The following is a 26768-nucleotide window of genomic DNA, read 5'->3' as shown; positions in this document are numbered from 1 at the left end:
GTCACACATTTCTTGGAAGGACAGGGAGGCAGGTTCCCGCAGAGGAGCTAACTGAGATAGCAGCTGATAGATCCATGGGGAAATCCAAGTTAGAAATAACGACTTACACATAGGAGCATTGACAACGCCGAAAGCCAAGAAGTGTTGCTGCAAATGCTTCTCATAATCCTCCCAGTCTTCAGCGGCCTCGTCGTAAGGAAGGAATGGAGGTGGAGAAGAGGAAGACAGACGATGAGTAAGCGACATCGACAGCGCCTGAATAGCAGCCGTCAGCTGTGTTTGTTGTTCAATGAGCACTTGCATAAGCTGTTCCATGTCTGCCCCGTCACGAACACACAAATCCACAACGCAGTGAAAATATCCGACCTCGTCGCCAAAAAGTGTTATAATCTTTAATCACCAATAATTGCGTGGATATTCAAACACACTCACTTATGAACAATAGCTGGTTACATGATAACAACTCAGTATCTCTCATTCGACTGCCGTGCCATGACATGGGGCCGGCGCCGTTTGTAGCTAGGTGGCGCTCCCGCGCTCAGCCGAGTTGCGGAGCGCCTCTATCGCCGTTTGCGCGTACTGTCATGGCGGCACTGTTAAATGTCGTGGCACTGTCACAACAGTAAATATTAATAGTATGCCTTTAACAACATCACATATAACCTCCTAAATATTTCATATTCCTTTGCCATAGATCATGGTATTCTCAAAATAATTAAATGTGACACTGAAAAACAGTCTTTGCAGTTAGTCTTGTCTCATGCCATATGAACAGAGTTTCCTTACAGTCATGAAAACTACTGGATGAATGAAGTATTATGCATGGATACATCAAAAATGAAGTATTCCAGCTTATCAATATTGAAAAATGAGTTCTGTGGGAAAGATTCACTGGCTAGTATACTTTCGTTGTGACATAAATCTGGTCTAACTGTAACAACATAGCACTAAAGCTGACCTGGTAGGAGAAGAGCAAACCTACTAAAATATGTGTAATTGTTGGCAGTATTTCACAAAAAGTCATCATAGATGTTTGACACTTGATAGGGTTTCTTGAACCATATAGTCTGATTTGACATTTGAAATAGTCTCACTAAACTCAAAAAACTCTTATAAAAATGTTGCTGTGTAGTGAAGTTGAGCAAATCTCATAGTATCACAACTGGATAATCAGGGTGCAGTCTTTGTTTGAACATGTATGATTACCTTAGTGTTATTCATTTCACATCCCTGAAGCTTCTCCTGTTTGATGGGTCTATGGAATATGATGAATGAATGAATGAGTTGAATACATTATGAAAGAGAATATTTTGCTTTATATGATATTTGCCCATAATAAATGAAAGAAAGAAGTACGCTTTGCTTTATGAGAATTTTCTTGATAATTTTCTATGCAGTCATTATAAACATCAAACTTTGTCTTCTTACTAGAGCCCACTATAAAGAAAAACCTCAAAGGATGTAGAATGAATCAAAGCATATTTTTTATAAGGAGCAGAGCTTGATGGTCTAGCGCTAAAGCACATGCCAGGAAAGCAAAAGGTCACAGGATTGAATCCTGTTTAGTTTCAGTCTGTCTTTAACCACACCTTCACCTCTCAGTGATGGAAAAATACCCCAGGAATGACACAATGTTCCAACTTCACATTAAACTGTAAGTCCCTTTGCTGGTAGGATTTCTGGGGTAGGTTAGGGGCATGCAAGTTGCTGAAGAGGTGTCCAATTGAAACAATTGAAAGACTTTCAGCAGTTAGCTGATAATCCCTCTTCAGGAATTTCCAGTATCTATCTATCTATCCACCTAATTAATGATATGAATATAATAGAGGGAAACATTCCACGTGGGAAAAATATATCTAAAAAGAAAGATGGTACAACTTACCAAACGAAAGCGCTGGCATGTTGATAGACACACAAACAAACACAAACATACACACAAAATTCAAGCTTTCGCAACCAACGGTTGCTTCATCAGGAAAGAGGGAAGGAGAGGGAAAGACGAAAAGATGTGGGTTTTAGGGGAGAGGGTAAGGAGTCATTTCAATCCCGGGAGCGGAAAGACTTACCTTAGGGGGAGAAAAGGACAGGTATACACTCGCACACACACACACACATATCCACCCGCACATACACAGACACAAGCAGACATTTGTAAAGGCAAAGAGTTCAGGCAGAGATGTCAGTCGAGACAGAAGTACAGAGGCAAAGATGTTGTTGAATGACAGGTGAGGTATGAGCGGCAGCAACTTCAAGTTTCTGTTTAAGATTCCCAAATTTTTGCTGTATCTTTGTTAGCAGATTTGTACAGAAAACAACTTACTTTTTTATTGTCTGTGTGTAGTAACTCTGAGGTTATCACAGGGATATTTTTGTGTTTTCAGATATCATTTTTGGCATATACATGGTGTTTTCATTACATCATGATTAGTGTACATCATTCTATTATATCACTAATTCTGATACCACCTCACTTAGGGATTGTAAAGTTCCTTTGCCAAATTAATCATGATTTTTAAAATGTTGTAACTATAATGTCCAACTCATTTGTAAATATTATAAAATGTTTTAATATGTGTATCAGTTATTAATTTCATAAAATAAATTGTCCACAGATGATCTCTCTAGAAATAATAATAATAATAATTGGAACTGTTTTATTTCACTTTTGGTAAGGAACTACTGTATTACAAATACTTTTATTGTGAATTCAGATGATAAAATTCATCATCCTTGCAAGACACAGGTTTTTAAGAAAACAAATCTAAATGCTAATTTTGTAGATATTCTTATTTATTTTTCTTCATTGTTCTGTTTTGCAGTTTTCACAATGTTTGCAAAGCATTAAAATGTTGAAATACAAGTACAGTGGGTGTACCTAAACAACTGAGCAACAGAATCCACAGGAATTGAATTGAACATAACAAAAAATGCCAAAGAAACTGGCACTGCTGCACTTTCTATTGAAATATATAAGTTAGGTTTTGACACATGAAGTTACTGGAACAAGAACTTCTAGAACTACAATAAATTTTCCAAAAAACTGAATTACATTAAATGTGAAGACATTTTGAAACTACCATAGGAATCTAATGAAAGTATAGTTTTCCTCTATAAACTAAATTCAAATTTATAATGAAATGTTCAAGATGTACTGGATTTGCTTACATCATTATTTTCAATTATATTTCTGTAAACAGAATGTGTTCACTAAAACAGATTTCATAGTTAGACTCAGGAGATACCGTGTGTAATTAATTTTTGTTCAAAATCTTCTAAATATAATTTTTCTTGTTCAGAGATTTAAATGTTCCTTCTTAAATGTCTTTATCAGAGTGTAAAAGCAAATAATCAAGCATTATTGTATCTATAACTCCTTTTATCTTTTTCAGTTTCAAAATGAAATAATAATAATAATAATAACAATAATAATAATAATATGATAAACTTTTATGGAATAAAACTTTCTTACATAAATTGTGAAAGAGTAACTAACAGGAATGCTTGGATTAAATACCACCAATTTTAACTGCAGTATTTACCATTTGGAGCCAAATATATCACAAAATGCTACTCTAAAACTGTATCAAGTTGTACAATTGTTGCTCAGCAATGAATACTTCATATACAAAATTTGGCCTACCCCCTGATGCTTCACTGGATCCATCGTATCAAACAGACATAGTGATGTAGTGCAGCATTAGCACACTGGACTCAGATTTGGGAAGACGATGATTCAAATCCGTATTCAACCATCCTGATATAGATTTCCCAGGCAAATGCTGGGATGGTTCCTTGGAAAGGGCATGGCCAATTTCCTCCCCCATCCTTGATACAATCAGAGCTTGTGCTCCATCTCTAATGACCTCACTTGACTGGACATTAAACCCTAATCTTCCTTCCTTCCTTCCTTTTTATCAAAGGGATTATTGAAATTAGCACTTGAAATTGAAAGATAGGTATTATTGGAACTTACAATACATGAATATTTAGAAATTATTATTACATAATTTACTGGTGGATTCATCACATAGAGAATTAATCTGGCTGCTAAAAGTAAAAGACAGTGTTAAACATCCATAACTAGTTGCAGTGGGGTTATTAACAAATCGAGTTGCTTTTACACTTATGATGCCCATATAAACTTCTGTGTGTGCTAAACTGTTTTTTCTGAATGGAAAGGTGAATAAAGTAAAATGCTGTGCTTGTAGACAATCACAGAACTATGACGTAATTCTTAAATGTCCCAAATTTCTCCAGCAAGTCAGTGATCTCGACTGCTTCTATGTATGTGTATGAAACAAACCCCAATGAAATTATAAGTAAAATTAAATCACTAAGCAATAAAATGTCAAGTGGTCTTGATGAAGTACCTGATTTCATATTAAAAGAATGTGCTCACCACATAGGAAACCCCTTGGCAAAAATTTTCAACCTCTCTTTAAAAACTGGTATATTCCCACATATTTTTAAAATAGCAAAAGTTTCACCACTGCTAAAAAAAAGGTTCGAAGGGAATCAAATATACATCAAAAATATCACAGAACAACCACCTATCAGAGGAGCATAATTAACATTGGTGTAATACTACACAATAAGATACCAGAGGAAATAAAAAATACTACTCATCCAATATTTAAAGCTAAACTAAAGGCATTTCTAATAAAGCACTGTTTCTATTCTGTCAGAGAATTTCTGAATAAGTAACAAAATTAATTGTAGTATGTACCTAATTTTAATTGCTAATACTATGTATTATTGTAACTTATCTTTGACCTGTCCAATATCAATTGTACAATTTCTGCTATACGTTAAAACTGGACCAATAAAAAATCAAATCAAATCAAATGTTTATCTATAGCCTCCATTTTCATTTTTGAAATTGGCATGAATGATTAATTTCTGATAACTAATGTAATTAAACTCAATAAAATTTGACAAATTTGTTTGATCTAATCTACTTTTCTTTCCATAGACTGATGAAGAAAAGGCAGCCAACCTTCCAGTAATGATGCCTATGTTTGACAGAACTACTTGTTCTATACCCAAGTCACAGATAGGTTTCATGGATTTCATAATCAATGACATGTTTGAAGCATGGGAAGGTAAGTTCATTATAATTTAGTTTAAGAAGTTGCTAATATAGCTTAAAAAGAGTGTTCCCTAGATGACTATGAATAGTAAATTTTAACAGTTATAATTTAAAAGATATGAAATTTAATAGATTCACTAATATATTCAAGAATTATTTACAGCCTTTGGCCTTCTACAGATCTGAGTTTTTTCTGTTAGTTGAAAGTAAGTAAACCCCCAGATCTTTAAGGAACTGAATTCCCATGTGTAAAACAGCTTCAAATGTCTGATTACTTTACAAGTGAGTTGATGTGTTGAATACTTGGCTTTAAGCATGTAACTGAGAAAAAGTTTAGGAAAGGTTTGAAATTACACTTAATGATTGTTGTAAGTCACAAACTGCCCTCATTATGAAACACTGGATGAGGTAGGTGTAGACAGGACACAACAAACTTTCAATAGGAAATTGAAAAAGAATGTAGGAAAGTCATCAAAAAGGAAGAAAGTTTTGTGGTTAGGCAGTTCTCATGCCAGAGGTGTAGGCCAACTTCTGCAGGAGGAATTAGGACCAGAATACCAGGTCACAAATTTTTTCAAACCAAGTGCTAGTCTGGATCAGGTGACAGAGGATTTAGGTTCACTCTGTAAAGGATTTACCAGGGACGACACCGTGGTTATTGTGGGAGGGCCAGGGAACAGCATCGACAGAGATCCTGGGTACAGTATAGAGTGTGACCTGGTAAAGATTGCGTCGGCATCGAGACACACCAATGTTGAATTTGTATCTGTCCTGAGACGCCATGACCGGCCTCATTTGAACTCTTCTGTTGAGAGAGTTAATTTGGAGTTGGAACGGCTGCTTGGGTCGGGTGCGGGGGCTCATATTGATGTGGTTCCTGTTGATTATCTCAGTAGGTGGGACTGTACCAGGCACGGCCTACATCTCAACAGGAAAGGGAAGGGGAAACTGGCTGGGGTAATAGCAGGAAATTTAAGGGGGGGAGGCACTGCCATGAATGGTAAAATACCAGTGGTTACAGTTGTTGGAGCAGCACCTTTTTTAGGATAGGTAAGACAGAAAGATGTCAAGTTCTACGAGAGGTTAGGATTGAAACAAATCTTCAGTTTAGGAAAGAAATTAAACAGCACAATTCTAGCACATTGGATCACCAATCACAGCTATCAATTATAAATTTTCACCAATCACCAGAAATTTTATCTCCACCAAGTTGTATCTCAGTCCTAGGTAATTGCATTGATGAATTAAAGTCACCCAACCCAATTGACATAATCTGCCTCTCTGAACACCATGTGACCACTGGTATAGGAACTAGGCCTAAGCACAATGAGAAACTCAGACAGGAGAGTACTGCAAATGTTAGAATAAGGAAAGGTTCTCATAAAAGTATAATTAAAAATAATGTAAGTATATTTCATCAAAATATTGGGAGTTTAAAGAATAAAGTAGATGAGCTTCTGGTTTGTTTAGAATATTTAGAAGCTGAGAATGAAATAGATATACTATGCCTGTCTGAGCATCACATTGTTACTGATATGGATAAGGTAAATGTAAGTGATTATAAGCTCTCTGCACATGTAATGAGAGAAAATATGGAGAAAGGAGGAGTTGCCATATATGTCAAAAGTTATCATTGTGCAAAAAGTATAGAAACAAAAGAGTTTTGTGTAGAGAAACATATAGAAGCATGTGCCTGTGAGCTTAAATTAAATAAAGGCACATTTATAATTGTAACTGTATATACGTCCCCATCAGGAAATTTTCATCTATTTCTGAAAAATTTGGACTCCTTGTTGTGCTATCTGTCAGACAGGGGGAAGCAAATTATTATTTGTGGGGACTTCAATGTAGATTCTCTGAAAGAGGGTAATAGGAAAAATGACCTTGAAGTATTACTCGGTTCTTTCAATTTGACACCCGTTATTGATTTTCCTACTCGGGTGGTAAAGGATAGCAGCTCACTGATAGATAACTTCTTTATAGACCAAGATAAGTTTAACCAGATAAATGCTCAGCCTGTTGAGAATGGTCTTTCTGATCATGGTGCACAGCTAGTTACAATATATGACATAGCTCCATTCAGCAATACTAAACGGTCCTCCAAAGTAGTATGTTCAGTCAATGATTTAACAATTGCAAATTTCAGGGAAAGCCTACAGCAGTTAGACTGGGATGAGGTGTACCGTGAACCTGATGCCAATTTAAAATATAATTTATTTCATGACATTTTTGTAAATGCATTTGAAAACTGCTTCCCCAAGAAAATAGTTAAATATACTCGTAAGAAACCTTGTAACAAACCATGGCTTACTAAGGGTATAAAAATATCTTGTAACCGGAAAAGGGAAATGTATCTGACAGCAAGAAAGAGTAGTGACCCAGAAACTATCAAAAATTATAAAAACTACTGTGTTATATTAAGAAAAGTTATTAAAAAATCCAGGAGTATGTGTATCATGTCTGAAATCAGCAACTCTGATAATAAAATTAAAACAATTTGGAATATTATTAAAAGAGAAACAGGTCAACCAAGAGCAGAGGAAGACAGTATTACCATCAAATTGAATGAAAACTTTACGAACAAAAAGTCAGAAGTTGAAATTACTTTTAATAATCATTTTCTAAATGTTGTGGATATAGTAGGATCCAGGTGTTCATTAGAAGATGCTAGGCTGTTAATGGAAGAGGCCATACCTATGCAATTTGATACAATTGAAATCTCACCCACTTCTCCCTCTGAAATTAGGAAAATAATAAACTTGCTTAAAAGCAAAAACTCACATGGAATTGATGGCATTTCCAGCAAAATACTAAAAGCTTGTTCTCAACAGATAAGTAAGATTCTCAGCCACCTGTGTAATAGCTCTCTGGAACAGGGCATTTTCCCTGATAGACTGAAATATGCTATTGTTATACCTTTGCATAAAAAGGGGGATAGATCTGATGTCAACAATTACCGTCCAATCTCCCTTCTAACAGCTTTATCCAAAATTTTTGAGAAAGTAATGTATTCAAGAGTAGCTTCACATATCTGTAAAAATGAAGTACTAACAAAATGTCAGTTTGGTTTCCAGAAAGGTTTTTCAACAGAAAATGCCCTATATGCTTTCACCAGTCAAATTTTGAATGATCTGAATAACCGAACACCACCCATTGGGATTTTTTGTGATCTCTCAAAGGCTTTTGATTGTGTAAATCATGAAATTCTGCTAGACAAGTTCAAGTATTGTGGCATGAGTGGGACAGTGCACAAATGGTTTAATTCGTACCTAACTGGAAAAGTGCAGAAAGTTGAAATAAGTAGTTCTCGTAACATGCAAAGATCAGCACATTCCTCAAACTGGGGAACTATCAAGAATGGGGTTCCACAAGGGTCAGTCTTGGGTCCTTTGTTGTTCTTATTATATATTAATGACTTACCATTCTATATTCATGAAGAGGCAAAGTGAGTTCTCTTCGCTGATGATACAAGTATAGTAATTACACCTGAGAAACAAGAATTAACTGATGAAATTGTCAATACTGTCTTTCAGAAAATTACTAAGTGGTTCCTTGTAAACGGACTCTCACTGAATTTTGATAAGACACAGTACATACAGTTCCGTACAGTGAATGGTATGACACCATTAATAAATATAGACCTTAATCAGAAGCATGTAGCTAAGGTAGAATATTCCAAATTTTTAGGTATGTCCATTGATGAGAGATTAAAATGGAAGAAACACATTGATGATCTGCTGAAATGTTTGAGTTCAGCTACTTATGCAATAAGGGTCATTGCAAATTTTGGTGATAAACATCTTAGTAAATTAGCTTACTACGCCTATTTTCACTCATTGCTTTCATATGGCATCATATTTTGGGGTAATTCATCACTGAGGAATAAAGTATTTATTGCACAAAAGCGTGTAATCAGAATAATAGCTGGAGTCCACCCAAGATCATCCTGCAGACATTTATTTAAGGATCTAGGGATATTCACAGTAGCTTCTCAGTATATATACGCTCTTATGAAATTTGTTATTAACAACCAAACCCAACTCAAAAGTAATAGCAGTGTGCATAACTACAATACTAGGAGAAAGGACGATCTTCACTATTCAAGATTAAATCTAACTTTGGCACAGAAAGGGGTGAATTATACTGGCACTAAAGTCTTTGGTCACTTACCAAATAGTATCAAAAGTCTGACAGATAACCAACAAGTATTTAAGAAGAAATTAAAAGAATTTCTGAATGACAACTCCTTCTACTCCATAGAGGAATTTTTAGATATAAATTAAGAAAAAAAATAAAAAAAAATAAAAAAATAAATAAAATAAAAAATAAAGAAAAACAAAAAAACACAAAAAAATAAAGTTGTTATATTAACTGAAGTATGTTGTTAAATTAACCTAATTATGTCATGTATTGGAAAATTCAACTCGTTCCACATCATTACGAAATATCGTATTCATGATCCATGGAACTAGTATTAATCTAATCTAATCTAATCTAATCTATGGTTTGAGTAAGCAAAAGCACAGGAGAACGTCGTTATCAGGAGAAAGAAAACTGGTGTTCTACGGATCGGAGCGTGGAATGTCAGATCCCTTAATCGGGCAGGTAGGTTAGAAAATTTAAAAAGGGAAATAGATAGGTTAAAGTTAGATATAGTGGGAATTAGTGAAGTTCGGTGGCAGGAGGAACAAGACTTTTGGTCAGGTGATTACAGGGTTATAAATACAAAATCAAATAGGGGTAATGCAGGAGTAGGTTTAATAATGAATAAAAAAATAGGAGTGCGGGTTAGCTACTACAAACAGCATAGTGAACGCATTATTGTCACCAAGATAGACACAAAGCCCATGCCTACTACAGTAGTACAGGTTTATATGCCAACTAGCTCTGCAGATGATGAAGAAATAGATGAAATGTATGACGAGATAAAAGAAATTATTCAGGTAGTGAAGGGAGACGAAAATTTAATAGTCATGGGTGACTGGAATTCGTCAGTAGGAAAAGGGAGAGAAGGAAACATAGTGGGTGAATATGGATTGGGGGGAAGGAATGAAAGAGGAAGCCGCCTTGTAGAATTTTGCACAGAGCATAACTTAATCATAGCTAACACTTGGTTCAAGAATCATAAAAGAAGGTTGTATACCTGGAAGAATACTGGAGATACTAAAAGGTATCAGATAGATTATATAATGGTAAGACAGGGATTTAGGAACCAGGTTTTAAATTGTAAGACATTTCCTGGGGCAGATGTAGATTCTGACCACAATCTATTGGTTATGAACTGCAGATTGAAACTGAAGAAACTGCAAGAAGGTGGGAATTTAAGGAGATGGGACCTGGATAAACTGAAAGAACCAGAGGTTGTAGAGAGTTTCAGGGAGAGCATAAGGGAAATAGAAGAAGAATGGGTAGCTCTGAGGGATGAAGTAGTGAAGGCAGCAGACGATCAAGTACGTAAAAAGACGAGGGCTAATAGAAATCCTTGGGTAACAGAAGAAATATTGAATTTAATTGATGAAAGGAGAAAATATAAAAATGCAGTAAATGAAGTAGGCAAAAAGGAATACAAACGTCTCAAAAATGAGATCGACAGGAAGTGCAAAATGGCTAAGCAGGGATGGCTAGAGGACAAATGTAAGGATGTAGAGGCTTGTCTCACTAGGGGTAAGATAGATACTGCCTACAGGAAAATTAAAGAGACATTTGGAGAGAAGAGAACCACTTTTATGAATATCAAGAGCTCAGATGGCAACCCAGTTCTAAGCAAAGAAGGGAAGGCAGAAAGGTGGAAGGAGTATATAGAGGGTTTATACAAGGGCGATGTACTTGAGGACAGTATTATGGAAATGGAAGAGGATGTAGATGAAGACGAAATGGGAGACAAGATACTGCATGAAGAGCTTGACAGAGCACTGAAAGACCTGAGTCGAAACAAGGCCCCGGGAGTAGACAACATTCCATTAGAACTACTGATGGCCTCGGGAGAGCCAGTCATGACAAAACTCTACCATCTGGTGAGCACGATGTATGAGACAGGCGAAATACCCTCAGACTTCAAGAAGAATATAATAATTCCAATCCCAAAGAAAGCAGGTGTTGACAGATGTGAAAATTACCAAACTATCAGTTTAATAAGTCAGAGCTGCAAAATACTAACGCGAATTCTTTACAGACGAATGGAAAAACTGGTAGAAGCAGACCTCGGGGAAGATCAGTTTGGATTCTGTAGAAATGTTGGAACACGTGAGGCAATACTAACATCATGACTTATCTTAGAAGAAAGATTAAGAAAAGGCAAACCTACGTTTCTAGCATTTGTAGACTTAGTGAAAGCTTTTGACAATGTTAACTGGAATACTCTCTTTCAAATTCTGAAGGTGGCAGGGGTAAAATACAGGGAGTGAAAGGCTGTTTACAATTTGTATAGAAACCAGATGGCAGTTATAAGAGTCGAGGGGCATGAAAGGGAAGCAGTGGTTGGGAAAGGAGTGAGACAGGGTTGTAGCCTCTCCCCGATGTTATTCAATCTGTATATTGAGCAAGCAGTAAAGGAAACAAAAGAAAAATTCAGAGTAGGTATTAAAATTCATGGGGAAGAAGTAAAAACTTTGAGGTTTGCCGATGAAATTGTAATTCTGTCAGAGACAGCAAAGGACTTGGAAGAGCAGTTGAACAGAATGGACAGTGTCTTGAAAGGAGGATATAAGATGAACATCAACAAAAGCAAAACGAGAATAATGGAATGTAGTCAAATTAAGTCGGGTGATGCTGAGGGAATTAGATTAGGAAATGAGACACTTAAAGTAGTAAAGGAGTTTTGCTATTTAGGGAGTAAAATAACTGATGATGGTCGAAGTAGAGAGGATATAAAATGTAGACTGGCAATGGCAAGGAAAGCGTTTCTCAAGAAGAGAAATTTGTTAACATCGAGTATAGATTTAAGTGTCAGGAAGTCGTTTCTGAAAGTATTTGTATGGAGTGTAGCCATGTATGGAAGTGAAACATGGACGATAACTAGTTTGGACAAGAAGAGAATAGAAGCTTTCGAAATGTGGTGCTACAGAAGAATGTTGAAGAGAAGGTGGGTAGATCACGTAACTAATGAGGAGGTATTGAGTAGGATTGGGGAGAAGAGAAGTTTGTGGTACAACTTGACTAGAAGAAGGGATCGGTTGGTAGGCCATGTTTTGAGGCAACAAGGGATCACAAATTTAGCATTGGAGGGCACCGTGGAGGGTAAAAATCGTAGAGGGAGACCAAGAGATGAATACACTAAGCAGATTCAGAAGGATGTAGGTTGCAGTAGGTACTGGGAGATGAAGAAGCTTGCACAGGATAGAGTAGCATGGAGAGCTGCATCAAACCAGTCTCAGGACTGAAGACCACAACAACAACAAGCAAAAGCTAGTTTCTCATGCCTGTCAATGTTTATGGCATCACATCTGAACTCTGCATCATACAATGATATAATTTTGGAGGTACATTCAGTGGTACATGTGGATACTCTTTGCAAACTGTGTTGTGACTAGAATTAGTAGTAAAGAAGGAATAAATTAAAATGTCATGCGAAATTGCTGAAGTTTGCCTGCATGAACAGTGAAAGTGTAATAAGAGATAAAATTCTTTCTTTTCAGAATGTTTTTTGAGGAGGGAGGGAGTGTAAGAAAGAAAAAGATTTGTAAAAGTCGAAATTATGTGTCAAATTTGTTGGAAGTTGCTAAGTGCTCTCAGTCTCAAATACTGAATGACAGTTCCTAAATGAAACACTTGTCCTATTGTGTTTAACATTTAATATAAGATTATACCACTTAATGAGAAGATTGTGACAGCATTTTAAATTTTTAAATTTCATGAGAATTACACATAAATTTAAAATTAAATTTTTGCTGTGGAAGCCATTAGATAAACAACCTACAACAGGTATATGGTTCTGTGGTATATGAATTTGAACAGTATGGTAAGGACAGATTGCTCTCGCCAGTGGAGGCATTTGTTGAGATACATGAATTGATATCGACAGGTTTATTATTATTATTATTATTATTATTATTATTTCATTGCGTTGTAGTTACTCGGTGGTTATTGTACATTCTGGGTTATTTACTTGTTGTTATGCACATACTGATTAATTAATAAAACATTGTTTCAGAAAGCTTTCATGATTATATTTTAAAAAATGCTCAACAAAAGATTATAGGCCCAGATACAGGTGTGAAAATAAGGTGCGCAGAAATTAAGAGCTGGTTCAAAAGTTATGCGTGTGCTGATCTTAATATTTTGCCACCTGATTGTTCTTGCATTCAGTGCATTCAGACTGCTAAAAATTTTTTCTCTCACTCAGACCTAAAAATGAGTGGTAAAGCCCCAACTGGACTTCCATTGGTTGAAAAGTTGCTCTGGGCATGAAAACTATTCAACACGGAAATTGCCATAAAGGCACATTGGGACCATGATGAACTGTGGGATGCTGTTGAAAACCCACCTCCAGAGCCATTGAAATGGGATGGTCCTTTGAAGAAGAGAGACAAAAAGGCACATTCCTGGATTATACTTTTCATGCACAAAATGAAGTATTCTCATAAAAGGGACATGAATATGGCAGCAGAAGCCTTAATGGCCTTGGAAAAAGCATTTGAAGACTCAGAACTCACACATAGAGTGGACTTGCTTAGATCATTAATCACAACCAAATTAGATCAATGTAAGTTGGTAGACACTACTGCGATCGTATAATAGTGAGCCCTTTTAAAATAAATGAAATGATACTTTCAACATTTCACGGCCTTGTCACAACTGTACAAATATTAATTTTAATTTAAAAACCAACAGCCTCAGTTGCAGAGTTTACCTAGATTTACCTAGGTTTCAGTCGGGATAACCCAACCTTCATCAGAATAAAAATAACTACCATTTCTCCATAGTGGACATTGTCAAGCTAAAACTACAAACCCATAAATTATCATCAGACTATAAAACTTATCTGGAACTGCCTCGGTCCCACTTCACGACCGCGATGCAGCAGCCACGAGTGCTGTACTGGAACTGACCGTAGTGTCATGAGGTCCGCCTAGGCGGATACAATACCTTGTGCCTGTGCATGAACTTTATGATAGTTACTTGTTGGGACAAGACACAAACCTATCTGCTGACCTTGAATTTAGCAGTAAAGTGAAATAAAAGGTATAACAGAGGAAAAGGGCATAACCTGTACAGAACGTACTTAGATCGACTGTCCTAACATTTATGAAGTATTCGTTGGTCATGATATGAGGAAGGCATCACATGCTTACAACGTATGACGTGTCTAGGAAAATTTTGTGCTTAAGCACAAAGTTTAATCACCTAAAAAGAACTTAGGAGTGGGAAGGATAATATAAAGCCAACATTGTCATTATTATGACTAGGCCAAATTTTTTTTTTTTTTTTTTTTTTTTTTTTTTGAGACGTTTAAGCATTTGCTTAGCTATGGTTACAATGCATGAACACCCTAATGACTTAGCACACTAATGGTCATGAATGAACTTATGAACAAGTCTACATCTAATCTGTAACATCTGGCAATACGGGCCATATAAAAGAGATGATCATTATTGAAGATTAGTATATTTGACCTGAAATGATCTAGAATCAACTCAAAATAAACTAATGCACATGCCTGATTGAGCTTCATGACGAAGTTATGGTTATGAGTTACAGAAAACACTAAAGTATGGGATAATGTGGCGGCAATGGGGTACCCAATTTGTCTTCGTGGAGGTGATCCACACACATACTCTAAGAACTGTGTGTGGAACACTACCATCATAATTCAGACCTGGTGACCACTGCCATTGAACATAGGGAATAACAACAGAATTATATTGAAAACTAAAGTGTGACTTGGTGAACATTGCTCTGGTCAACACACTTAAAACTATTGACCAACAGAGTTCAATTACGCTCAAAGCTAAAGTGTGACTTGGAGAACATCGCTCCAGTCAACACACTTCAAATAATTGACTGACAAAGGTCAATATGTGCTTAAAGAACTAGTCTAAACTATGGGAGGATGACAGGAAATGGTTAAATTATGATGTGATTTGGTGAACAATGCTCCAAAGGACACCTTTAAACATCATTGAGTAAGATCAATTCATACTGATCCGGCTAGGCTGAACCAAAACTTCGTATCCAGTATATTGTGGCAAGGTGACATTACCCTCCCCTGATAGTTATATGGATATGACTGCCATTAATTACGTTAATAAAAAGTTGTGTATGACCAGGTGATGGCATCACTGCTATCATATACACATAGTATTGACCACAATCAGTCATATTGAAGGAATATGTGGTAGCACATATAATCTATAATGGGATAGTGACTTATTGATCATCATTCCAGTTACTACACATACATGCTATTGACTGACAAAGTTATTATCCACTAATTAAATCAAGTGTTGAAATTGTTGATTTAATTAGTGGACAATAACTTCATCGGTCAATAGCATGTATGTGTAGTAACTGGAATGATGATCTCTAATTCTATACCCCATTATAGAGTATAGGTGCTACCACATAATCCTTTGATATGACTGATTGTGGTCAATATTAAGTGTATATGATAGTAGTGATGCCATCACCTAGTCATACACAGCTTTTTATTAACATAATTAATGGCAGTCTTCTCCATATAAGTATCAGGGGAAGGTACCGCCACCTTGCCACAATCTACTGGATACAAAGTTTTGGTTCAGACTAGCCATATCAGTTTGAATTAATCTTACTCAATGATGTTTAAAGGTGTCCTTTGGAGCGTTGTTTGCCAAATCACATCATAATTTAACCATTTCCTGTCATCCTTCCATAGTTTGGACTGGTTCTTTAAGCACATATTGACCTTTATCGGTCAGTTATTTTAAGTGTGTTGACTGGAGCGATGTTCTCCAAGTCACACTTTAGCTTTGAGCATAATTGAACTCTGTTGGTCAATAGTTTTAAGTGTGTTGACCAGAGCAATGTTCACCAAGTCACACTTTAGTTTTCAATATAATTCTGCTGTTATTCCCTATGCTCAATGGCAGTGGTCACCAGGTCTGAATTATGATGGTAGTGTTCCACACACAGTTGTTACAGTATGTGTGTGGATCACCTCCATGAAGACAAATTGAGTACCGCATTGCTGCCACATTATCCCCTACTTTAGTGTTTTCTGTAACTCATAACCATAACTTCATCATGAAGCTCAATCAGGCACATGCATTAGTTTATTTTGACTTGATTCTAGACCATTTCAGGTCAAAATGCTAATTTTGAATAATGACCATCTCTTTTATATGGCCTGTTTGTTGGATGTTATAGATTAGATGTAGACTTGTTCATAATTTCATTCATGACCATTTGTATGCTAAGTCATTAGGATGTTGACATGCTGTAACCAAAGCTAAGCAAATGCTTAACACTTACGTCTCAAAAAATAATTTTTTAGACCTAGTCATAATAATGACAATGTTGTATATAAAAACAAAGATGAGGTGACTTACCGAACAAAAGCGCTGGCAGGTCGATAGACACACAAACAAACACAAACATACACACAAAATTCAAGCTTTCGCAACAAACTGTTGCCTCATCAGGAAAGAGGGAAGGAGAGGGGAAGACGAAAGGAAGTGGGTTTTAAGGGAGAGGGTAAGGAGTCATTCCAATCCCGGGAGCGGAAAGACTTACCTTAGGGGGAAAAAAGGACAGGTATACACTCGCACACACGCACATATCCATCCACACATACAGACCCAAGCAGACATTGAAATATGTCTGCTTGTGTCTGTATGTGTGGATGGATATGTGCGTGTGTGCGAGTGTATACCTGTCCTTTTTTCCCCCTAAGGTAAGTCTTTCCGCTCCCGGGATTGGAATGACTCCTTACCCTCTCCCTTAAAACCCACTTCCTTTCGTCTTCCCCTCTCCTTCCCTCTTTCCTGATGAGGCAACAGTTTGTTGCGAAAGCTTGAATTTTGTGTGTATGTTTGTGTTTGTTTGTGTGTCTATCGACCTGCCAGCGCTTTTGTTCGGTAAGTCACCTCATCTTTGTTTTTATATATAATTTTTCCCACGTGGAATGTTTCCTTCCATTATATTAATGACAATGTTGGCTTTATATTATCCTTCCCACTCCTAAGTTCTTTTTAGGTGATTAAACTTTGTGCTTAAGCACAAAATTTTCCTGCAGAGGCCATACGTTGTAATCAGGTGATGTCTTCCTCATATCATGACCAACAAATACTTCATAAATGTTAAGATAGTCGATCTAAGTACGTTCTGCACAGGATAACATACAGGGTGTTTCAAAAATGACCAGTATATTTGAAACGGCAATAAAAACTAAATGAGCAGCGATAGAAATACACCGTTTGTTGCAATATGCTTGGGACAACAGTACATTTTCAGGCAGACAAACTTTCGAAATTACAGTAGTTACAATTTTCAACAACAGATGGCACTGCGGTCTGGGAAACTCTATAGTACGATATTTTCCACATATCCACCATGCGTAGCAATAATATAGCGTAGTCTCTGAATGAAATTACCCGAAACCTTTGACAACGTGTCTGGCGGAATGGCTTCACATGCAGATGAGATGTACTGCTTCAGCTGTTCAATTGTTTCTGGATTCTGGCGGTACACCTGGTCTTTCAAGTGTCCCCACAGAAAGAAGTCACAGGGGTTCATGTCTGGCGAATAGGGAGGCCAATCCATGCCGCCTCCTGTATGTTTCGGATAGCCCAAAGCAATCACACGATCATCGAAATATTCATTCAGGAAATTAAAGACGTCGGCCGTGCGATGTGGCCGGGCACCATCTTGCATAAACCACGAGGTGTTCGCAGTGTCGTCTAAGGCAGTTTGTACTGCCACAAATTCACGAAGAATGTCCAGATAGCGTGATGCAGTAATCGTTTCGGATCTGAAAAATGGGCCAATGATTCCTTTGGAAGAAATGGCGGCCCAGACCAGTACTTTTTGAGGATGCAGGGACGATGGGACTTCAACATGGGGCTTTTCGGTTCCCCATATGCGCCAGTTCTGTTTATTGACGATGCCGTCCAGGTAAAAATAAGCTTCGTCAGTAAACCAAATGCTGCCCACATGCATATCGCCGTCATCAATCCTGTGCACTATATCGTTAGCGAATGTCTCTCATGCAGCAATGGTAGCAGCGCTGAGGGGTTGCCGCGTTTGAATTTTGTATGGATAGAGGTGTAAACTCTGGTGCATGAGACAATATGTGGACGTTGGCGTCATTTGGACCGCAGCTGCAACACGGCAAACGGAAACCCGAGCCCGCTGTTGGATCACCTGCTGCACTAGCTGCGCGTTGCCCTCTGTGGTTGCCGTACGCGGTCGCCCTACCTTTCCAGCACGTTCATCCATCACGTTCCCAGTCCGTTGAAATTTTTCAAACAGATCCTTTATTATATCGCTTTTCGGTCCTTTGGTTACATTAAACCTCCACTGAAAACTTCGTCTTGTTGCAACAACACTGTGTTCTAGGCAGTGGAATTCCAACACCAGAAAAATCCTCTGTTCTAAGGAATAAACCATGTTGTCTACAGCACACTTGCACGTTGTGAACAGCACACGCTTACAGCAGAAAGACGACGTACAGAATGGCGCACCCACAGACTGCGTTGTCTTCTATATCTTTCACATCACTTGGAGCGCCATCTGTTGTTGAAAATTGTAACTACCGTAATTTCGAAAGTTTGTCTGCCTGAAAATGTACTGTTGTCCCAAGCATATTGCAACAAACGGTGTATTTCTATCGCTGCTCGTTTAGTTTTTATTGCCGTTTCAAATATACCGGTCATTTTTGAAACACCCTGTATATGCCCTTTTCCTCAGCTGTACCTTTCTTTTATTTCACTTTACTAGTAAATTCAAAGTCAGGAGTTAGGTTCGCATCTTGTCCCAACAAGTACCCATCACACAGTTTATGTGCAGGTGCAAGGTATTGTGTCTGCCTAGGCGGGCCTCATGACGCTACGGTCAGTTCCAGTACAGCACTCGTGGCTGCTGCATTGCGGTCATGAAGTGAGGTCAAGGCAGTTTCAGGTAAGTTTTTACAGTCTGACAATAATTTATGAATTTGTAGTTTTAGCTTTATGATGTCCACTATGGACAAATGGTAGTTACTTTTATTCTGATGAAGGTTGGGTTAACCCGACTGAAACCTAGGTAAATCTAGGTAAACTCTGCAACTGAGGCTGCTGGTTTTTAGATTAAAATTAAATGAAATGAAGTTTGCAGTGAGTGAAGAGTGGATAGGAACTTTGGTCCTGGCTGAATTACCTGATCATTATCAGCCTATGATCATAGTACTTGAAATCAGTGGCACATGTATCCCGGAAGATTCTACTAAAGTGAAACTTTCACAAGATGTCAAACCCAAAGATGCGAATGGAAGTGAAGAAACTGCTCTATATACAAATAAGATGAGGGCTACAAAATGTGTTATTAAATGCTACAATTACAACAAACTGAATCATACTGCTAAATATTGTTCTGGCAAGGACAAAAAAGGAGGAAGCTCGTCAAAAAATAACAATGACAGACAGGTATTTAGGAAGCTTTCACATTTATTGATGCAGAAGATGAATTAATTGCCCAAGTATTGTGTAAGAATGGCAACTATTGTTTGAATACAAGTAAAATGAAGGAGTGCTGCCGTACAAAAGATAGTGGATTCTTGTGGTTTTGCAGGCTAGAAGATATAAATCACAAAATTATGCCAAAGTTGTCAATGGTTTCAACAGAACTAAATGAAGATATTGTGATTCAGGATCCCTGTGAGCTGTGCATCATGGGAGGAAACAGTCACATCTTCCATTCAAACCTAGCAAAAGGTATTCTAAACAAGTATTAGACTTAGTACATTCTGACTTGTGTGGACAAGTGGAGACAGTGTTTATTGGTGGAAATCCTATTTTTTTCATATTTATTGATGATTTTACAAGATCCAAGTGTATTTATTTCTTGAAGAAAAAATTTGAGGTAACACATATTTAAATACTTCAAAGCTGTGGTGGAAAAGAAGATAGGCAGAAATATCAGGAAGTTGCAGTCTGACAATGGAAAGGAGAACATCAATGATGAACTAAAAGAATTTCTGACTTCTGAAGGTATCATCCAGCAGCTTACAGTATGTTACAGTCCACATAAAAATGGTGTTGCTAAGAGAACTAATAGAATGTTGGTTGAAAAGGCTCATACCATAATGTTTGATGTGAAACTACCAAAGAAGTATTGGGCTGAAGCTGTGTCTATGGCTGAATACCTATCAAATCATTCACCATCCACCACGCTTGGTGAAAAGGTGCCTTATGAACGCTGGCATAGAAGAAAGCCTTGTTCATCACATATGAGAATTTTTGGCTGGTTCACATTCCAAAATCCCGTCACAAGAAATGGGATGAGAAGTCACAGAAGTTGACATTTGTAGGCTACTGTCAGGCAGCCAAAGGGGAGATTGGGCAGATAATTGTCAGCAGAGAATGGTAATTTTTCAAGTTCAAAGTCAGGTGAACCTAAGACCACAAATGCATTATGACTGGAACAAAAAGCAGTTCTACATCAGTATTTTGAAAACTGAAGGAGAAGTTAAATCAGAGGACAGTGATAATGAACCCTTTTATGGCTTTGACAGTGATTCAATAGAAACTGAAGCTCAAGATGTGGGTCATGAGAATCAAAACATAGTTCAAGAGGTTACACCTCAAAGATCAAACACATAAAAAAAAACCAAGACATGGCCTGATCATGTTACTTACTGTTTGAAAGAAGGACTTCTAAGTGAAGACATTGATGTCAAAGGAGCCTTGGAAGGGACAAATAATGAAGAATGGGAAAGGGTGATGAAGAGAGAATTCTCATCTTTAGTTCCTAATAACACATAAAAGAAGTAGAGCTACTCAGGGGACAAAAGATACTCAAGACTAACAAGGGGAACAAGGGGAAGGCCTTTACTTCAAGGGGTATAGCGCCATAGTTCAAACGTTTAGTAACCAGTTCGTGGTACTCATTGGGAACAGATGAAGCACATATTCCCAGTGACGTGGAGATTTCCAAAGTGTTATGACCATTTTGCGATTCACTAGTCAGGATATCTTCCACTGAATCACCTTCTGCTTCGTCTTCATGGTATAGTACTTCAGTATCAACAAAAGTCATTTCGTTTGTCAGTGCCAAAAACCGCTCGATGATAGCCACTCCTATCAATCTGGAATGCCGAGAAATAGAACTGCCTGCTTCCCGTAGTGCATTGATAATGCATCTGTCTTGCAACACTTTTACAAACCAAGACACAGCGTCGGTAACTTCCTGCTTGCCATCGTCTGTGACAGGCTCCTAACTATATATTACAGCGTTAGTCGAAGGGTGTACATCCTCCATTATTCAGATTATGCACCTGAAAGATATGACACAAAAAACAATAATTAGTTACTACAACATAAACAGACGAGCTAATTACTACAAACTACTTACAGGACTCGTCATATGTTACTTATGGAAGAACACTGTATTCATTCACAAAATGTATTTCATTCGGCGCATTAACGATGGAAAAATCACTACATGTATCCACGAGGTTCGCAGCAGCCTAATGACGGAAAACAACTCTTTCCGATTGACTTCTATAAGGCTCGTGCTGGACACCTTCACTCTTCCAGGTTCACAACTATGAAATGACGAAGAGGCAACTGGGACAACATAACTCTCCCCGCGTGCATTCTGTCCCGTGCATTCCATCCCGTGCCTCGATGTAAACAAGCGTCACGCGGTTGGCTATCTGTGATCCCTCGTGAGGAATTCGCAGCACTCTTAATCGGAGTTGTTTTCATGTGACAAGGCTTAAAAGTTTAATACTTTACTAACACACGGCGTTTGGGAAATTAGTTTGCCTACCTTATTATTATCATTCCTTATTGATTTACTTACCTTATTAACCCTCCTATCATTATCAATTGAGTTATGGAAAAACACAAATGAAAAGAATAACATCCGCAAGGTTTCTTCGAGATTCGAATCCGTGTTCTCCGATTACCAGCCAGTTACCTTGGCCATTGCGCTATCGCCACTACCGGTGAAAAGAATTTTCCATAAGGGTACAGAAGCGGCAGTTGTAAAAGATTCTTTCCCCAATTTCTGGAAAAGTTTGCGTTGCAGACCCCATACCTGATGATGAAAAATGCTCTGTTTACAATTATCAATCAATCCCTGCAATTTTGAGTCGATTGCGCGTCATAACCTTTAGGGCTGATTTTCTCAAAATTGCGGGTGTGTTGACCCAAAATATCTTAGATTCCTTCGTTTTAGGTTGTACACAAGCGACCTGCAAAATTTGAGCCGAATCGGTTGGCTGTGTCTGAGGCCAGCTTGTTAGCTGTTGTGTTCATGTAGAATGCAGTGCAGTAGTTACAGCTAAGTTGGCAGATCATATGCCTGCTAGCACAGGTGTCCCTGCCTTTGAAGGGGTAGGAGATGTCTATGACAGGATAGGAGTAAGTGGTAGTGGGAAGATGTATGGGATAGGTCTTGAATTTAGGTCCATTGCAAGGATATGAGTCGTGAGGCAAGGAGTTTGGTGCAGGGGTAGAGTAGTGATGGTCAGGAATATTGCTTAGGTTGTGAGCATGATGGAATACCACTCTGGGAGGGGTAGGGAGGGTATTTCTTATTTCAGCACATGATGAGAGGTACTTGAGACCCTGGAAGAGAATGTGATTCAGTTGCTCCAGTCTTGTGTGGTACTGAATCACAAGAGAAGTGTTCATTTTTGATCAGGCGCTGGGTTATTTGGTGGATGGTGGGTGACTGGTGAGACAAGACACAGGGGATCTGTTTCTGGATGGTTAGACTGTGTGGAAAGGATTTCTTGATTTGGAATGAGTGTCAAAATGAAGGTATTGTTTGTGGTTGGTAGGTTTGTTGTTTACAGAAGTACTGATGTAGTCACCTCTGAGGTAGAGATCGACATCGTCATAGGTGAACTGTTGGTCTGAGGGGGACTAGGTGTAGTGAGTGGGGGAGAAAGTGTTGAGGTTCTGGAGGGAAGTGGACAGAGTGTTCTCAAGCTCAGTCCCCATCATGAAGATGTCATCAATGAAAGTGAACCAGGTGATGGACTTGGGACTCTGGGTGGTTAGGATGGATTCCTCTACATGGCTTATGAATTGGTTGGCTTAGGATGATGCGATGTGGGTGCCTATTCCTCCATTGTTTGTAGGTCATACCTTCAAAGCAGAATTAATTGTGGGTGAGTACAGAATTGGTCATGGTGACCAGGAAAAAGGTTCTAGGTTTGGAATCAGTCAGGCACTGGGAAAGGCAGTGTTCAATAATGGCAAGGCCTTGGATATTGGGGATGTTAGTGTAGACGGATGTGGCAGTGACAGTGACAAGGAAGGTGCCAGGTGGTAAATGAGCAGGACCTGTAGAGAGTCAGTGGAGGAAACAGTTGGTGTCTTTTATATAGGAAAATAGGTTAAAGGTAACAGGTTGGAGCTGTTGGTCCACAGTAACCAGCCACACTCATTTGTCCTGGCTGGTTGGGTTTATGAAGTTTAGGAAACATTTAGAAGGCTGGAGTGCAGGGAGTGGTAGGGGTTATCAGGGGAAAGGTTCTGGGATGGATGTTAGGATTTGACAAGAAACTGGAGATGCTGCTGGATGCTCCATCAACAAAATGAAAGTGAAGGATGTAGGTTGCAAGTAAGATGGCGTCACGTATGGAAGTGTGTATAAACAGTTCCACGGAAAATGGCTACATATCGAGTATAAATTGTATTAAGTGCAATAACTACATCGCGATAGGTATCAGGTTATGTGCAGTGTCGCAAAAATGGATTCATGCAAAGTGTTTCAGAGGAACAGAAGAATGGGACACAAAATGTGACTGTGGCATGGAATGCTGCAATCTACTAATGGTAGCTTTGTCAAGATATGATAATTGCATAGAAGAAACTGTTACTGCATCGCTTCAGCAAGACCTTGTGCTTGCAAATTGTTACGTAAATAAGTTAGAGGAACTGATGAACCAACAGAAACGAGGTGATCTAAAAATGAGTGTAATGAAAACATACCAGCAATTCTCATTGCAAACAAAACTTCTACTCATAGTGAACAAAATCTTTCTGATAGTATGAAATCGTCAGTAAATAGAGTGCAATGAAAAACAGGTGATAAAGACACGACAGGACGAAATGTGAACTCAAAAAATAAGACAGGTGAATGTGAAAGTGAATCTAGATCATCTGTGTGTTCTAACGAGAGAAATGTTTCTTCAGAGTGTACTATAAAGCCAATGGGCCGAGGGCACTTGGAGAACAACAAATATTATGTCTGTGTATTAGGTGATAGTCATTCGAAGGGTGTGGCACAAATAATAAATGGTCAGAAGTCCCAATTTAGAGTAACAGACATTGTCAAACCTGGCACTCCCCTTAACGAAATAGTAAATAATTGTGAAAACTTAGTTAAGACTAGAACATACTGTGTGCTAATTGATGGAGCAAATGACATATACAAAAATGAAAGCCAACTAGTGACAAGGGCACTTCAAACAACTCTAAAAAAGCTGTCAGATATAAATTTAAAGGCTCTCATTGTAAGTGTGCCACATAGACATGATCTGATCGAGGAATCATGTGTAAACAAAGAAATAAAGTCAATGAATAATAAATGTAGGAAGATCTGCTGTGCTTTTAAGTGTGCAACTTTTGTGGATGCAAACAGCTCAGAGAGAAATCATTTCACGAGGCATGGACAGCAGAAGAACTATTATGGAAAAAAGATGATGGGTGAAAAGATACTAGAAGAAATAAGCCATATATCAATAGAAAAGTTCCCTAAAATCCCACTCCAAATGAGGGCAGAAGCAGAAGAAATGAAAACCTTAATAAGAGCAACATTTGCTGAAGCACTAAAAACATCAACATTTGCTGTAGTTAATATTAAAATGTCATCAGCTGCCACAGCTAGTATAAACAATCAATCAGCATCATCCATTTCAAATAGGAAAATCAACAGAAACAAGAAACCTGTGGTACAACAGGATTTTTGGTATACAGCCTTAATGAAAACTCCAGGTTAACAGTGTTAAAGGAAAGGAGAAATACCATGTGCTCACTCCCCTGTTCTAAAGATTATGACTCTAAATGTGCAGGGCCTCAAGAACAAATATTGTGAACTTGAACACCCAAGCTGATGTCTTGTGTATTACTGAACACTGGTGTAAGGACCATGAAATTAGTAGTATTCATATTAATCCATTTAAGCTGGCAAATCATTATAGTAGGAAAATTGCAAAAGGTGGTGGAGTCGGTATTTGACTTGACAAGAGTTAGAATTTAAAAAGAGATGTTAAGCAGAGAACTTAAGTATTGAAAAGTTCTTTGAAGCAGGTGCTGTCAGCTATGTAGCCTGATGAAAAAAGTCATAGTGATAACAGTGTATAAGTCACCATGTGGAAACATAGAAGTCTTTTTTGATAAATTAGTATTGTTGCTCAATACTTTTTCAAAAAACAACTTTGATTATTCTTTGCGGTGTTTTCAATATTAATCTTCCAGTTGAAAGTCAACAAAAAAGGCAGTTTTTGGGCATATTAAAGAGTTTCAACATGTCACCACATAAAAACAATTCAACTAGAATAACAAAGACCTCCAATGAACTCATAGATAACATTTTCTCAAATATGTCAACAACTGGCATAAAGGTAACAAACAGATTTAGGATTGTCTGACCACAATGCTCTCACCATTGAAATCCCTTTAAGGTCAAAGGAAGATAAAGGTGTAAATAATATTTACAAAAGAAACTTCTCTGTGGACAGCTGTCATTAGTTCATTAAGTATCTTAGAAAATGAAAATTGGTTAGATGTTATGAAACAGACAAGTACAGATGAGGCATATAACGTATTTGCATCGAATTATATGATGAACTTTGAGATGTGTTTTCCAAAGAAACTGACCAGAATCAAGTCTACTGGACACATAAAGTCAAGTTCTTGGATGACTCTTAGCATTAAGAAATCATGTGAAAACATGAAAAAACTCAATTCAGAGATGAGGGAGTGGGGAAATTGTGAGAAAAGAAACTGGGGTACCTATCAAAGATAAGGAAATTATTCTAAAAGATGAGGAGAATAAAATGGCAGATAAATGTGCCATGCCTAATTACTTTTTAAATATACCCCAGACATTAAGCAGGAATTTTGGAGAGCAGATTAAGATAGCAGCACCCAAGGCAGCCAGCAATATGATGGCAGTCCCAACAAACAAAAAGGAAGTTTTAAAAGTGATTAAAAGTCTGAAGTCCAAGATGTCAGCTGGAGTACATGAGGTGCTAATAATACTAGTAAAGAAAACAGCTAATCAAATAGCGAAACCATTGGTGCACATAGAAAACTTGTCAATGGCTGAGGGCGTGTTTCCACAGCAACTGAAAATTTCCAAAGTCGTTCCCCTGTTGAAAAAGGGTGATAAGCTTAAAATAGAAAACTACAGACCTGTCTTACTTCTCCAAACTTTCTCTAAGGTTTTAGAGATACTAATAAAATATAGAGTCACACATTATTTTAATATCCACAATCTGATAAACAGTAATCAACATGGATTTCAAGCTGGGCTAAGTACCGAA

At 37.7% G+C, this 26768-nt stretch overlaps 1 protein-coding gene across 1 annotated transcript in view; it reads left to right on the top strand.

The window, feature by feature from the left end:
• LOC124615911 (high affinity cAMP-specific and IBMX-insensitive 3',5'-cyclic phosphodiesterase 8A) overlaps window positions 1-26768 on the top strand; it is a 1662866-nt gene that overhangs the window by 1624806 nt on the left and 11292 nt on the right. Inside the window, exon 18 of the mRNA XM_047144089.1 lies at window positions 4973-5102. Within this exon, the coding sequence (XP_047000045.1) occupies window positions 4973-5102 (130 nt within the window). The remainder of the gene's footprint in view (window positions 1-4972; window positions 5103-26768) is intronic.

Source organism: Schistocerca americana, chromosome 5, assembly GCF_021461395.2.
Source record: "Schistocerca americana isolate TAMUIC-IGC-003095 chromosome 5, iqSchAmer2.1, whole genome shotgun sequence".
NCBI lineage: Eukaryota > Metazoa > Arthropoda > Insecta > Orthoptera > Acrididae > Schistocerca > Schistocerca americana.
Note: the sequence above shows the minus strand (reverse complement) of the source record. Positions and strands in the feature narration are given on the sequence as shown.